General features: G+C 35.6%; 1 protein-coding gene across 4 annotated transcripts in view; it reads left to right on the top strand.

Moving 5' to 3' along the window:
- Positions 1–14,498: 14,498 nt before the first annotated feature.
- The window catches only part of LOC109341159 (probable starch synthase 4, chloroplastic/amyloplastic), a 16,770-nt gene continuing 16,491 nt past the window's right edge, over positions 14,499–14,777 (top strand). For all 4 annotated transcript variants that reach the window (XR_002106908.1, XM_019578998.1, XM_019578997.1 and 1 more), the window contains exon 1: positions 14,499–14,738. Coding sequence is in view for 3 of the 4 variants with exons in the window: in XM_019578998.1 (XP_019434543.1) it covers positions 14,566–14,738 (173 nt within the window). In the remaining variant the exon portion in view is untranslated. The remainder of the gene's footprint in view (positions 14,739–14,777) is intronic.

Here is a 14,777-nt window from a genome sequence, read left to right as displayed (position 1 = left end):
ATACAACGAAGATGTGTGATGTTTGATTTTGAATTCTTCACACATCTCCGTCATCATTTTGTTGTTGAGATTGGTGGCATTATTTGTGATAATCTTCTGAGGTAAGCCATAGCGACACATCAACTCCTTTTTCACAAACCTGAGCACCACCTTACAAGTCACACTCGCACATGAACTTGCTTCAACCCATTTGGTGAAATAGTCAATAGCAACGAGGATGAAACGATGTCCATTGGAAGCTTTAGGTTCGATAGGGCTAATAACATCCATACCCCATATAGAAAATGGTTATGGTGCAGACAAAACATTTAGCAAGTTGAGAGGTGCATTAATATTGTCGGCATAAATCTGGCATTTGTGACATTTTCGAACATGTTTGCAACAATCGTTCTCTATTATTAACCAGAAATAGCCTACTCTCAGAATTTTCCGAGCCATGACATGCCCGCTTGCGTAAGTCCCAAATGTGCCTTCATGCACCTCTTGGATGATTTTCTCTACTTCTTTGGCTTATACGCATCTTAGTAACACCATATAATGACTTCTCTTGTACAACACATTTTCATTCAGGAGGAAACCCATTGCCAGTCTCCGCAGAGTCCTTTTGTCATTTTCTGTGGCATCAGGAGGATATTCCTTGCTTTTGAGGTATGTCATTATGTCATAATACCAAGGCTTTCCATCTCACTCAGATTCTATCACACAAAAGTATGATGGTTGATCTTTACTCACTATTCTGATAATTGGCATATCATTTCCATCTATCTGGAACATTGATGACAAATTTGCTAATGCATCAGCTAGTTGGTTATCCTCCCTTGGGATATGATAGAACCACTTGCTCAAATTGATCAACTAAATGTTCGATATGATCTTTGTGGGGTATCAACTTATTATCTATGGTTTCACATTCTCCCTTCATTTGGTGAATCACTAGAGCCGAGTCTTCGAATACTTCTACATAATTAATTTTTTACTCCAGAGCTGCTTCCAACCCTAAGGCGCATGCCTCATATTTTGCTATGTTATCCGTACAGTCAAAGCTTAGTCTAGCAGTAATTAGGGTGAATTTGTTTTCTAGGGAGATAACCACTTCCCCTATCTCATGTCCAAGCATAGTGGAGGCCCCATCAAATAGTAGAGTCCATCTATCTTCTTATATTTCAGTGTTTGGAGATATTGCCATAATTCCTTCATCGGGGAATTCTTCATTCATCAAGTCTTCTTTGTCTACCATTGGCTGGCAAGATAATCAACACGAATACTTCATTTTATGGTCTTTTGGGTGATATATATGATATCATACTCAGATAATAGTACTTGCCACCTAGCAATTCTTGCAGTCCTAATAGGCTTCTCAAAGATGTACTTTATTGGATCCATTTTAGATACCAACGAAGTAGTATGACTCAACATGTACTGCCTAAGATGATGTGCTGCCCAAGCTGAGGCACAACAAGTACGTTCCAGAAGTGAATACTTCGTCTCACAATCGGTAAACTTCTTACTCACGTAATAGATGATCTGCTTTAGTTCCTGATTCATCATGTTGTCCTAGAACACAACCCATGGACTTATATAGCATTGCCAGATACATGATTAGGGGTCGGTATGGGACTGAAGGCATTAATATTGGAGGTTTTGTCAAGTATTACTTGATCTTGTCGAATATTGATTGGCAATCTTCATTCCATTTCATGACCTAATTTTTCCTTAATAATTTGAAGATGGGTTCACAAGTTGCAATCAATTGAGAGATGAACCGAGAGATATAGTTTAGCCTGCCCAAATATCCTTTAACTTCTTTCTCAGTTCAAGGAGCTGGCATTTCAATGATAGCCTTGATTTTTTCAGGATCAACTTCCATGCCTTTCTGACTAACAATGAGACTCGGGACTTTACCAGATTTTACTCCAAAGCTGTATTTTGTTGGATTCAATTTGATTTGGTACTTCCATAATCTTTCAAAAAGTTTTCGCATGTTAGCGACATGCTCCTCTTTTATATTGGATTTGCAAATTATGTCGTCAACATAGATTTCAACCTTTTTGTGCATCATATCATGGAAAATAGCTACCATGGCCCTTTGGTAGGTAGTTATAGCATTCCTTAACCGGAATGGCATCACTTGATAATGAAAGGCCCCCATGGGGTGATGAAGGTTGTTTTGTTTATGTCTTCTAAAGCCATCTTAATCTGATGATATCCAGAGTATCCATCCATGAATGAGAATAAGGCATGACCTGCTATACTATCGACTAAAATGTCAATGTGAGGTACAAGAAAATCATCTTTAAGACTGGCTTTGTTAAGGTCTCTATAATCAACACATATTTAGAGTTTCCCTCCTTTCTTAGGGACTGCAACTATATTGGCAACCCATTCAAGATATGTAGACACCGTTACAAATTTGGCATCCAACCACTTCTCTACCTCTTCTTTAACTCTCAAAGAAATATCAAGCCTCATCCTTCAGAGTTTCTGTTTTACAAGTTTAGAGTCTAGTTTTAGTGGCAATTTGTGTTCCACTAAATTCCGATCTAGACCGGGCATTTCCTCATATGACCATGCGAATACATCCTTGTACTCATGTAGAAGCGCAATAAGTTTTTTCCTTTCAATGCTATTCATGATCGTGCCTACCTGGACTTCCCTCTTTTCTTCCTCTGAAACCAGATTCACTAATTCAACGGGTTCTCCATGAGGTTAAATCTCTATGGCCTCTTGTTCGACCAATCTCAACAATTTAGAGGATGTCTCCCATTCTTCGTCACTATCGTCTTCCTCTACTTGATTTATTGGGTTGTCAAAATTTTGTAAGTGATTATTAACGATATCGTTAGATATAGATTCGATGTCAGATCTGCATTACTGTTAGTGGTTCGTATTAGCTTGGTTCATGGATTGCTAAAAATAAAAATGGTACAAGATATTGATGAAATATGATGCTTTGTTTTATTAGAAATCATACTGATGAAGATAAAAACATGCCCTTATAAACAAAAGACCCAAATGCCCAGGGCTAGGCAAATGGTGATCAAAATAAGTTGAGAAATATCCAAAACATTTTACAATTACTTTGGAACATAAACATGGATAACATCCTCTTCTATCCAATTGCTTAATACCCTGCCTGGAAGGCACTGGTACACATGTTTGAAATCGTCATTTGGTTGGTCTACATCCATAATTGCAATTAAATTATGTCCACTGAAGCTTGCACTCACAAAGCTCTGGATGATGTGGGGGGTGGGAATCCTTATGCTTTCATATCTATAACGCCTTGGACGAGTTGTACTCTTCTTCTCCTCATCTGCCATATAGGCTTCATTAGATTTATTAGGTTTATAGCCTAGTCCATATCGACCATTATTAACAGGAAGGACTATTATATTTTCCATTCCTTGCCCATATTTTCCCAAGCCTTTTCCAGGCAGGAATCCTTTCTTCAACATGACCCTAGCCTTCATGATGGAGACATTAGAGGGTGGAGGATTGAGTTTAGGATACCTTCCTCTAACAGAAGAGGCACTTGCGATCTACAACGTCCGGAAAGAAGTTTCTAAAGCTTCACTATCAGCTTCTATATATGGTGTGTCACTAAGCTGGGACACCAAAATGCCTTCTTCGCCCATGATGTTTATTAACTTGACGTCCGCAATAAACTTACCTTTTGATGTAACGAAGAAGATATGACATCAATTGAATATATACATGGCCTCCCCAATAAACAACTAAACGATGGGTTGATATCCATGACCTGAAAAATGAACTGGAAAGTGCATGATCCTATTTTCACATGTAATTCAATTTCTCCCACTATGTCTTGTTTGGCTCCGTCGAAAGCTCAAAAAATTGTTAAACTAGGTCTTATGGTCGAATCATCCATTGGCCACTTGGAAAATGTCCTTTTCATCATTACATTGAGTGATGCACCATTATCTATAAATACCCTTCCTATCACAAAATCATTGCATGTGATAGAGATATGAAGGGGACGAGTGTGTCATGTTCCCTCGTTTGGGATTTCCTGGTCACTGAAAGAAATATAGTTATAAACCATGATATTATTGACGATCCCATCCAATTTGCTGGTAGTTATATTAAGGTCGAAGTGGGCCTGATTCAACACCTTCAGCAGGACCTTTCTGTAAGCCTCCGAGTTCATTAACAAAGACAATAATGATACCCTAGCCAGAGTGGAGCTCAATTAATCAACTATTTGATATTCACTTTGCCTTATGAAACACAAGAACTCACAAGCCTCCTTGTCTGTGACCTCTCTTTCAACTTCACGTGGAGGCATCCTAGTTTGTGCTGCTTCAAAACTGGTGTCCACTAGCTCATCAACTTTCTCCTTGCCTTTAGAGGCGTTGACAACTTTCTTGGTTATCTCCAAAGCGCTATAATCTCTCTCACTTCTTGTCATGTTTCCCACTCTCGCCAGATTAACAACATCATTTGTCTGACTTGGCCCATTTCCAACTTCCTCCAAATATTTCCAAGGGATGGTTTTGTCCGATTGATAGAGGAACGAACTCGACCGTCTTAGCACCACATGTTCCATATTTCTTAAATGGGGCGCCTATCGAGTCGGAGTTGCATAAGATGGGGTGTTTATAGGTATGTTAAACACTGGTACAAATTTCCTTACGAAGAAAAGACTCTAAGATTCATGGTCATTCTCAATAACACAAACATCATAAAATTCCTTAATCCTCCTAATCACCAACAATCGAGAGTCTAGGAGCTTCTGTATTAAGACTTTGAACTCAAAACACTCTTCTAGATTGTGATCTATGGTTCCATGCAACATACAAACATCATTCTCATATCGGTCCACTTTCACAAATTCAACCAAACCTTGTTTTCACATCTCAGCAAAGATGACTCTTAATGGTGTCTTTATATTTTCCACATTATCGACAATAGTTCCTACAACATCCCGCTCCAAGGCATTTATTCCTTGGTTCCCATGATTGGGTAAAGGATTGTATGTGACAGTGGGAATATCAACCTTAAAATTTAGCCATTTTGATTCAATGAGGTCTTGCACTTGATGGTTCAATGCTCTACAAGTTTCAATAGAGTGACCTACTACCCCAAAATGGTAGGCAAAGGTAGCATTAGGGTTGTATCAGGTGATCATGGTATTTGGGATTCTTCCCGCATTGGGTGCTAGGATACGTTCTGCCTACAGGATGGTGAAAAGTTCAGCATAGGTCATGGGAATAGGGTCAAAGATTCTTCTTTCTTGGGCTTGGAATTGTGCAGGCGGAATTTAGTTTTGGGCTTGGTTGTTTCTTTGGTATGGTTGTGGTTGGTAGTTATGGTTGGGTTTGGGTTGTCGGGGTATATATTGGTTGGGTTGTGGTTGGTTGTATTGGGGTGTTGGGTTTTTTTCTGGTGGTGGGCGATTATGGTTAATTGAGGCTATGGGTTGGTAGGGGTCTAATATGTGGTTTGTTGGGTTAACTGGTATGGTGTTTGGGTATAGTGAGGGTGGGGCGTATACGACCAGGGATAGTTGTTTGTTTTATTTGATGCTTTATGTGGTTCTCCAGCCACATAATGGGCTTCATCTTCCTTCTTCTTATTCTTCTTCTTATTCTTCATATAATTAGGCTTCTTGGACTCTCCGGTCTGTTCAGCAACAATCTTTCATGTTTTTATATTATGCTCGATCCTATCTCCGACTCTGATAAGGGAATTGAAATTAGATGTGTTGTCTCCTATCATTTTGTTGAAGAAGGGGTTGGGGAGAGTGTTAATAAAAATAGTAATTTGTCTGTCTTCCTCTAGACGAGGCAAGACTTGGGAAACAACACTCCTCCACCTTTGAGCATATTCCTTGAAGGACTCATTTGCCTTCTTCGACATATTTTGGAGTTTCGTGCAATCAAGTGCATAGTCCTCATTGAACTTATATTTCCTGATGAAGGCGTAAGAAAGGTAAAAAAAGTCCTAATATTCTTGATCAAGAGACGAATGTACCATGAGGTGGCAATTCCCACGAGGTTGTCTAGAAAAAAATGAATCAAGAATTCGTCATCATGATGATACACTGATATCTTTCGAGTCTACATGTGAAGGTAGCTCTTTGGACATGTGATCCCGTCATATTTCTCAAATTCAGGAACTTTGAGTTTAGGATGGAGAACGACATCGATGACCAAGCACACTTCGAAGGCATTCTTCAGGTCGGGGCAACTAACCTCTTCTACATCCTTGAACCTTTCGTTGATAATATTCCACATTTCCTCATCTTTCCCCTTCCCTTTATCATCATGATGAGCATCTCCTCTGGTTTGGTGGCTGCATTCTGCATGATAGGAACTTTGTCGTTCCTGGGAGGGTGGTAGTTAGGATCCTCATAAGGATCATAATGGTTCATGTATTGTCCTGTTGGAACATGTTGATGGTTTGCATTATCATGTGCTTCTTCCTTATTTGGTGGCATTTTTCTATGCGATGTGATCTGATACTTTGATGCAGACTCTTTGCCATGCCCTCCCTCATTTGTGTTGTAATTAGGCCCTTGTAATTGAGGAGTGGACTGAGCTCTTATATGCAATGCAGAAGAATTCCCAGATGTCATCCCCTACTACATGGTCATCATCATCCTCATCATCACTCTCATCTGTTCCTTCAGCTTGGATATCTCAGGATTTCCTTCTAATGCAAGTTCTTGGTTGGCCATGATCTTTGCTTGCAGCCTGGTGTTGTAAGGATGTCTATGTGCAATGATTACTAATACCTGCTGAGAATATTTTTTGAAATATACAAGTTGTAAAGAATGATAAAATTGAATAAAAGCAAAAGAATTCTTTGTCTTCGAGAAGCTTGGTATAGTAAGACATTTCGACCCCATTTGACGACTACGAGGCGTACCCTGATAGTTTTTCTTGCATTGATGGCAACATTCAGAGGAAGCTCTAGGCTTTAGACCTTGATCACATCTAAGTTGATTCTCTCATTGTAGATTACTATCATTGAACCTCATGCCATGTATTTGGTAACATGGGAGCGTAGTCCACAAGGCTACTTACAGTTGATGACAATCATTAGAAGAAACTCTAGGTTTCAGATCAAGATTGTATTTGAGTACGAGATGTTTTTAACTCTGTCAGGACTTTATTTGCACATCAAATGAGATGATGAGCCCTTATAATTTTTGCATACATAATAACTTGGAAATATTGTGCGAAAATGAGAAATCTTTATTGATATTCATAATGAGGATTATAATTTCTTTCTCTTTTCTTTCTTTCTTTCTCTCTCTCTCTCTCTTTTTCTTTTCACATTATTTTTCCAATTTCTCCAGACGTAGCAATCCTCCATTTCCTGAGTTTCCAAGCTAGCCTATCACAAGTTTCATAGAATGTTTTCAATGTCGGGCGTAGCTCAGTCTTTGGGTACATTTCCATCTTTTGGCGGACATCATCAAAAGTTCTTAGCCAATTATCTACAAAGTCCCCAAGACCCTCAATTATATGCCTGCATTTTCCATCCCACTTATCCTTGCCCCATTTGCACTCTTGGAGCATATTATCCCAGTTCTGTGACCATTCTTGTTGTTTGGCTATTAACTCGACGTAAGCCATCTTGAGGTTTCTCATTTATTCATAAACATGGGTTTTATCATGATTTGCATCATATACGGCCTGATAATGAGCCTTTTCCATCTCCTCCAACATAGCTTTTAGTTGATCCTCCCATCTCCTCGTCTAATTTAGGGCTGCCTGATACTTTTTCACGGTAGACCATGTCTGGCTCTCTTCCTTTTGGATTTCCTGAATGAAAGTCTGCAGATTTTCTATTTTTGTTTCTAGAGTATGGACGTCCCTTTGTGCAGTATATAGAGCACACCCTCGTGTTTTCAGTTGTTGGCTCATATGAGCTATTTTTTCATATTTTTGCTTTTCCGACCTAATCAGCTTAGCTGTTTTCTCATCCTTTTCTTTTCCAGCTCGAATTAGACGATACTTATCTGATGGTGAGCATATGCTAGCATAGTCCCGTTTTAGGCTAATTTCCTCTTTTCTCTAGGCATAAATGGTTTTGTTAAGTTTTTCAACAATTAATTCATACTTTTAAATCTAGTTTCGAGCCTCTTCCAGCTTGGCTTCCAGAAGATTTATCTGACTAATTAGCAGCAATTCACTTTGAGATGGTCAAGCTGGTTCTTTTGGTACTTTGGATGGTGGCGGAATATCATATTTCATCCTATCATGACTTTATCTTTTGTATTCTTCAGTGCAGTAGGCTTGGTGCTCCCCAAGTTCATTCTTCCTGCAGAGATGAATATTTCCCAGAGCATTCCTTATTGAAATGAGAGCTTCCCTAGTGGTTTATTTGTCTTTATACTAGATCATCGATCCTTGTAGTTTTTCTTAAGGTACATGATTCATTCCTTATTTTAGTTATCCGAGTACAAGGACTAGAGTAAAAGAGATGCAACCCCGGGGACCCATCAACATCATGTTTGCATATTCTCCACATGAGTACATGATTACATGGTGTTTATTGTACAAGCAGCACTTCGTCCTGAAATTCCTTGGGGTTGCTTATTTAAAAAGGTTTTTCCACTCAGACAACTGTATAGGTTTGATTGCGATGTTTCAGAATCTACACCAGGGGTACCAGTTCCAATCTGGGTACCGATGGTGTACGGATTTGGTAACCATCCACATTGGACCAATGAGTAACTTTGTTAATAAAGTACAATGAAAATCGTGTTATTTAATACGACTTTAAAAAATAATACTAAAAAGGTAAAATTGTGGATTGTAACCATAAGTTTAAAAAAGTAAGCACAGTTCCCCAAACTCGTGTATATTAGTGATGACTTTGTCTATAACCCGTGCATATGAAACACGATTTGCACAAAAGTGTACTATATTGGTAATAAACCAAAAAGTTAGACCAAAGATGTAATAAGGTAGTCAAACTACACATCTGGTGTAATTTCTCGCAAAAGACAACCAGTGACTGATGCATCGCTCTTCTTTGGCTTCAGATTCCACATTCAGCGATAAGCCAATTATTGCAGACATAAATGCTTCATTTGGTTGGAGAGAAGAAACTAAGAAAAGAGAAATATGTGAGAGAGAAAGGATGAAAAGAGAGAAAGAAATGAAAAATAGAATGGATTTTAGTGTTGTTTGGTTGTATAGAAAAAGAATAGAAAAAATTGATTTTTATTCGTCACCCTTCCCCAGACAAGAATCTGTTATCTCAAATCATGTCCCGGATCAGTGAAAATATGTCATATCGATTAAAAAATTAAATATTGATTATTTATTTTTGCTTCAATAGTTCAATATTATTGGTCCGAGACATGATTTAGGATATAATTTGGAACAATAGAATATCGTCTCTCTTACCCTCTCATTTTTTCCTCACTTGGGAGGAGAAAGAATTTTCCTACGCCCCACTCCATTTTTATTCTCTCTCCTTAAACTCTCTTCTAAACCAAAAGAAAAAAAGTCATATTTCTCTTGGACTTCTCTTCTCTCGTTCTCTTTCTCTTCTTTTTTTATTATACTAAAAGAAGGCAAATAGTTTATAGTTAACATTTCTAATATTTGTCTAGAGCACAAGAGAGGGAAGGGAATACCTTTTATTCTTTTTAAATGTATAAAATAATTGCAAATTTCTGCAATACTGGTAGGATTGAAATTCAAGACACAAATAGTTCCCTTATTATTGGGTGTGCAGAATGATCAGAATAAGGATACATGTAAATGTGGGACCTCATTTATTGGAGCATTTTTTCATATAGTGGTGCGATTATCATTGGCAATTTGGGCAAAGCCCATGGGGCCCGCTTGCCTGCCCGCACGTTTTGGGTGGGCAGGGCATGAAAATTGTGTTCATCCGCCCTAAAATGCCCGCCCAACATGCCCTTTTCGCCCATGGGCATTTCAAATGGGCGGGCAGGGCGGCCCATGGGCATCAATGAACACTAAAATAAGAAATTTGATGGGTCAAGTATGAGAAGAGTAATTCATGTTCTCACCACTTGAGTACATGTAGCAAATTTTCCATAATATAATATCTTACCAATTAAATGTATCTCTGGTTTATGCAAAACAAGATGTTATGTTTTGTTTTTTAATCCTACTGTCACACTATGTATCCATGTAATCTTAAGCACTATGTCATTTTTAGATTTTTTTTAATTTAGGGCGGCACCGCAAGCCCGCCCTGCCCATGTTTAGGGCGGGCAGGGCATGACATTTCATGCCCTATTTAAAAACGGGCATGCCCTATTTAAAAACAGGCATGCCCATGCCCTCGCTAATTTTGGTGGGCTTTGTGTGGACACGGGCAGGGCGGGCAGGGCCACCCTATAAGCATTGGCCTTGGTTTGCATTAGGAGTGAGCATGAGATTGGTTAAGGCTTGTCCTTATCTGACCCTAAATGTTAGTCAGATTACTTTTTTGAACTCGGACCTGGTTCAAGACTTGAAGCTAACCCAACCCAAAACCCGATTAAATATAATGCATACTCATTTTAGATAAAGTCTTCTCAATATTATTGATTATTATGAATACGTAATTCGACATATAAAATGATATATGTGTATATATTATTAATCATGTATATATGATAAAATTAGAGAAGCAATGATACTTTTGACAAAAAATATGATATTACTTTGTACACATTTGAATAGAGACACAAACAAAACAATGAGACCCGACCTATTCGGGTTCAATCATGATCGATTCGTATTGGGTGAGTGGATAGGGTCGGACCCTGCACACCCCTAGTTTGCGTTGTCGGCTATGAAGCGTTAACATTTCAATAACCTTCGTTTATCCATGTCTGTCGACACGTATCCGACACTAATACTCTTCAATGCTTCATGGGTACATACTCATAACGTATTGAAATTATATTTTTGAAAACTAAATAATTCATAAATCTGATACATTCCAGATACTCTCTGACACTCTTAAAATATTTTCTCGATACTTCATAGATATCCAAAATATCACACAATATCATTTTAAAAGAGAGAAAGACATAACACAATCAATTAAGTAGAAGAGAGAAACATAATATGCAATCTACTAGGTGGACTTGTAGCAAGAGAAATAAAACAAAACAAGATATATTGCATAGAGAATGAATATGAAATGCATATGCATAATGTTAATCGTCGATTAAACGAGATTGGTCATTTTATGACAAAATTTCATTTTGTATTTAGTGATGTGTATAAAATATGTTCCTTATTTAAAAATTCATAACAATAATTATATATTTATTATGTTTTATGAATTTTTTATACATATTTTATATTTTATATGTATATCTTAAATATATGGTATCATACATTTTCAAGTAAATATGTATTGATGTATCAGATAATTATCATATCCGATACTCATATTAGTGTTAGTGCTTCGTAGATTGGCTGTTCACATGCAAAGAGAGATTAACCCAAGAGGAATTTAAAGCAATTTTCTATAAATTCATTTGTGCTCATTCAAAAAAAGGTGAGGCCGTGTTACAAATCCTGTGTCTTGGCTTAGTAGAAATTCAAGATTCATTACCTATTGAATTTCTGTTGTCATTTTTGTTAACTAGTTACATCTGTCAAATCGTATAAGGAAATATATGTATATTCATTTTGAAAATTTTAGTAGGAAGTGTCATATCCTTGCAATAACTTTTATTTGTTTAGATGACCATAAGTGTAAGTATAGTGTTCTTAGTTTTTGATTGCTGATAGGAAATGTTATATCTTCATGAGAAAAGTTATCTTTCCACTTATTAAAATTATGACAATTGTCCTATATTTTTTAGTTTAAAAAATATTTTTATAAAAATAGTTTAGTATAACATATGTGATGATTTTAATGATAGAAAGAAGTAATTTATTTTTTAATATACTTTATTATGTTTAAAGAAACCAAACTAAAAAGAGAGTAAAGAATGCTGAATGTTCGAATGAAACAATGGAGAAGCCTCCTAAGATGGTATTCAACTAAAACATCCACACTAAAATGACATGATGTACTGAAATTATTATTTTGGTCCCTTAATTTATTTGTTCTTAATTTTATCCCCAATTTTTTCTCTCTCTTATCCTTGTTGTTAGTAGATGTGTGTCATATGTCTCTTTTTAGTTGTTACGTTTTGTTTGAGAGTTATGAGGGGAAGGAAATAAGACGAATCAAAGAGTTAGAAATGAGAAAATGGGAAGGAAAAACAGACAATCTTCTCACTTGTTTTAGAGTATGAAATTTAGATGGAGATGGTAAACTAATGATAATGCAAGAATATTTTTTATTTTTCTTTTAAAAATGTAATTAATAATGAGAAATGAACAATGATATTACTTATATAATATTAATAAAACTATTTAGGTATTTTGACATTTTATCTCTAAAAAACTTTAATCGGGGAAACTTTAAAAATAGATATACACAGTGTTTGAGAAATCCTCCAAAACTTTTATCTCTCCTTCCTTCAATTTACAAACAATGGGAAGACTTTCTAAAATCATATCTTCCCTTCCTTTCCTCTCCAAAAGTATATTCCCAAACAAAACCTTCCTAGAATATTACATGGAGGGACTAATGCAAGGGTGGAATTAAAGTTGATGAAACAAATTAAGGGAGACCAAATTAAGAAGAAAAAATAAGTTAAGGAAGCAAAATTGTAGTACTCTAACCTCTATAATCAAAATCCATAGTTTTTACTGCCTTGGCAGAGTATTTTCCTGTCATGACACTATGACAGTTTCTTTTTTTAATTTTGGTGAAACACTAGTTTGGGATAAAAAGCATATGGGTAATTGTGTAGGTAAGAGTTAAAGATATGTGAGGTTTAGTGTGGATTGTTTTTGTAATATTTTCTTAGCAACTACTTTTAATGAAAATAATAGTTGATAATATTTGTATATTCATTAAACACATGTATACATTTTATATATGTTGTTCTTCCTAATTTCTCTTTGACTTAGTCTTTGGTGTTCGAAACTTTGTTGGTTGAACGACCTGATTTTCAAAAGAGTAAAAGTTATTAGTGTTAAGTTGAGTGTGGGAGCACATCTAGTATTCTATACCATGTATATCATTGTTTGTGATTTGTTAATTATTTTATTAAAGTTTTTATCAAATCATAATTAGCTGTAAATATAGTGATGTACTTTTTTGGGACAAAAAATGTCCTTTTAAGTTGAGTGTGTAGGCATAAAATGATGGTTGGATTTTTGAGCCTAGTTAGTTGGATTTAGGGCCAATTGGCAATTTAATTATTTTTTAAATTATTAGTTTTAGTATATAATAACATTTGGTTTTATGTCCTACTGTGGAACAAAGGTTTGTTAAAGTGCTGGGTATAATTTGCAGTCTTGAAATGATTGTTGGATTTCTGGGCTTAGTTGGGTCCGGTTTAGTGGGGAAGCTTATGTAGAGGTGAGATTCACTTATTAAAATAGTAAGTTTTTTAAATTACTTCCTATCCTAGTTATCAATTTTAGGAAAATCCAATAATTTGAATTAGTGAATAGATTTAAACTATTAGATATCTCTATAATTAATGGCTAAGATGAAAACTTACTATTTAAGTAGGTGGATCCACACTCCTCTATGTATATTATTTAATAAATCCAATGTAACCACATCATTATAGTCTAATTTATAGTTTCCTATTTTATTTACACTATCTTCTAATTTTTATCAAAAAAACTATATAACTCAGTTTCCTTCTCTATCCAATGTATTTTCCATGTTATTTGGTTAACTATTTCTTATTTCCTACATTATAACAATAAATTTTCCCTAACAAATGGTTACTTTAATTTCTTTTTTCCTATTTTTTCTCAACAGAATATGAAACATGACAAATAACCATCTGTATAATAGAATTAAAACTATATTACTGTGAATTATTAAATTAATAATAGAACTATATGTTACAAAAAATAGAAAAATGAGTCGTTAGATATGACAATACCTTTCAACATACTACTTATTATTATTTAAATACTTATTTTTACATTTTGTTTCAGAATAATAAAGACATTCTATATCTTTTGTCCAAGATTTATACCTTTATATGTAATATTTCATTCTCATGAGTTAGAAAACACTAAATCTATATTTAATTTATGTTTTATTTTTTCAACTAATGAGAAATAAATAATACAAACTTTAAGACAGAAAATATGACTCCATATTCGGTACATATTTACTCATCCCAACAAAAGAGGTTAAATTTTAAAATATTACTTACTTACTAGGCCCAATAGGACCTTCACTAATTACTATTCCCACAAAATGAGTAAAGTTTAAAATTTAAAATTTAACTCTAGGAGATGCAGAGAGGGTGACGTGACGTTGTAGATAAGGGTAGCGGGAATTACACGGTGGGTGTTTCACTCATTTTCTTGTATTTCATTAAACTATCCTTACCTCAAATAAAATAAAAAAGACAAAATTAATTCTGATATTATTATAACTGTTATTATGTGGCATTGAAGCATTTCCCCATTAAGAAAGTAAGAAACCATTGATTGTTCCTGTTTGGGAAGATTGAAATAGATGATGGCTTTGAAGCTTAAAACATGTTTGGTATGTTGGAATTTAAACCTTACTTCTCCCTTCAATTGTAACAATCATCATCATCATCATAATAATGCTGTTCTATCTTTTCCTACTTCAACATCTCATCGCCTTCTTCACGCTTCTTGCAAAATGCGACACCGCCCTCCCCGGTACTCTCATTCATAATCCTCCTTTTATATTCATCTATA

Source organism: Lupinus angustifolius, unplaced genomic scaffold (genome assembly GCF_001865875.1).
Source record: "Lupinus angustifolius cultivar Tanjil unplaced genomic scaffold, LupAngTanjil_v1.0 Scaffold_382, whole genome shotgun sequence".
NCBI lineage: Eukaryota > Viridiplantae > Streptophyta > Magnoliopsida > Fabales > Fabaceae > Lupinus > Lupinus angustifolius.
Note: the sequence above shows the minus strand (reverse complement) of the source record. Positions and strands in the feature narration are given on the sequence as shown.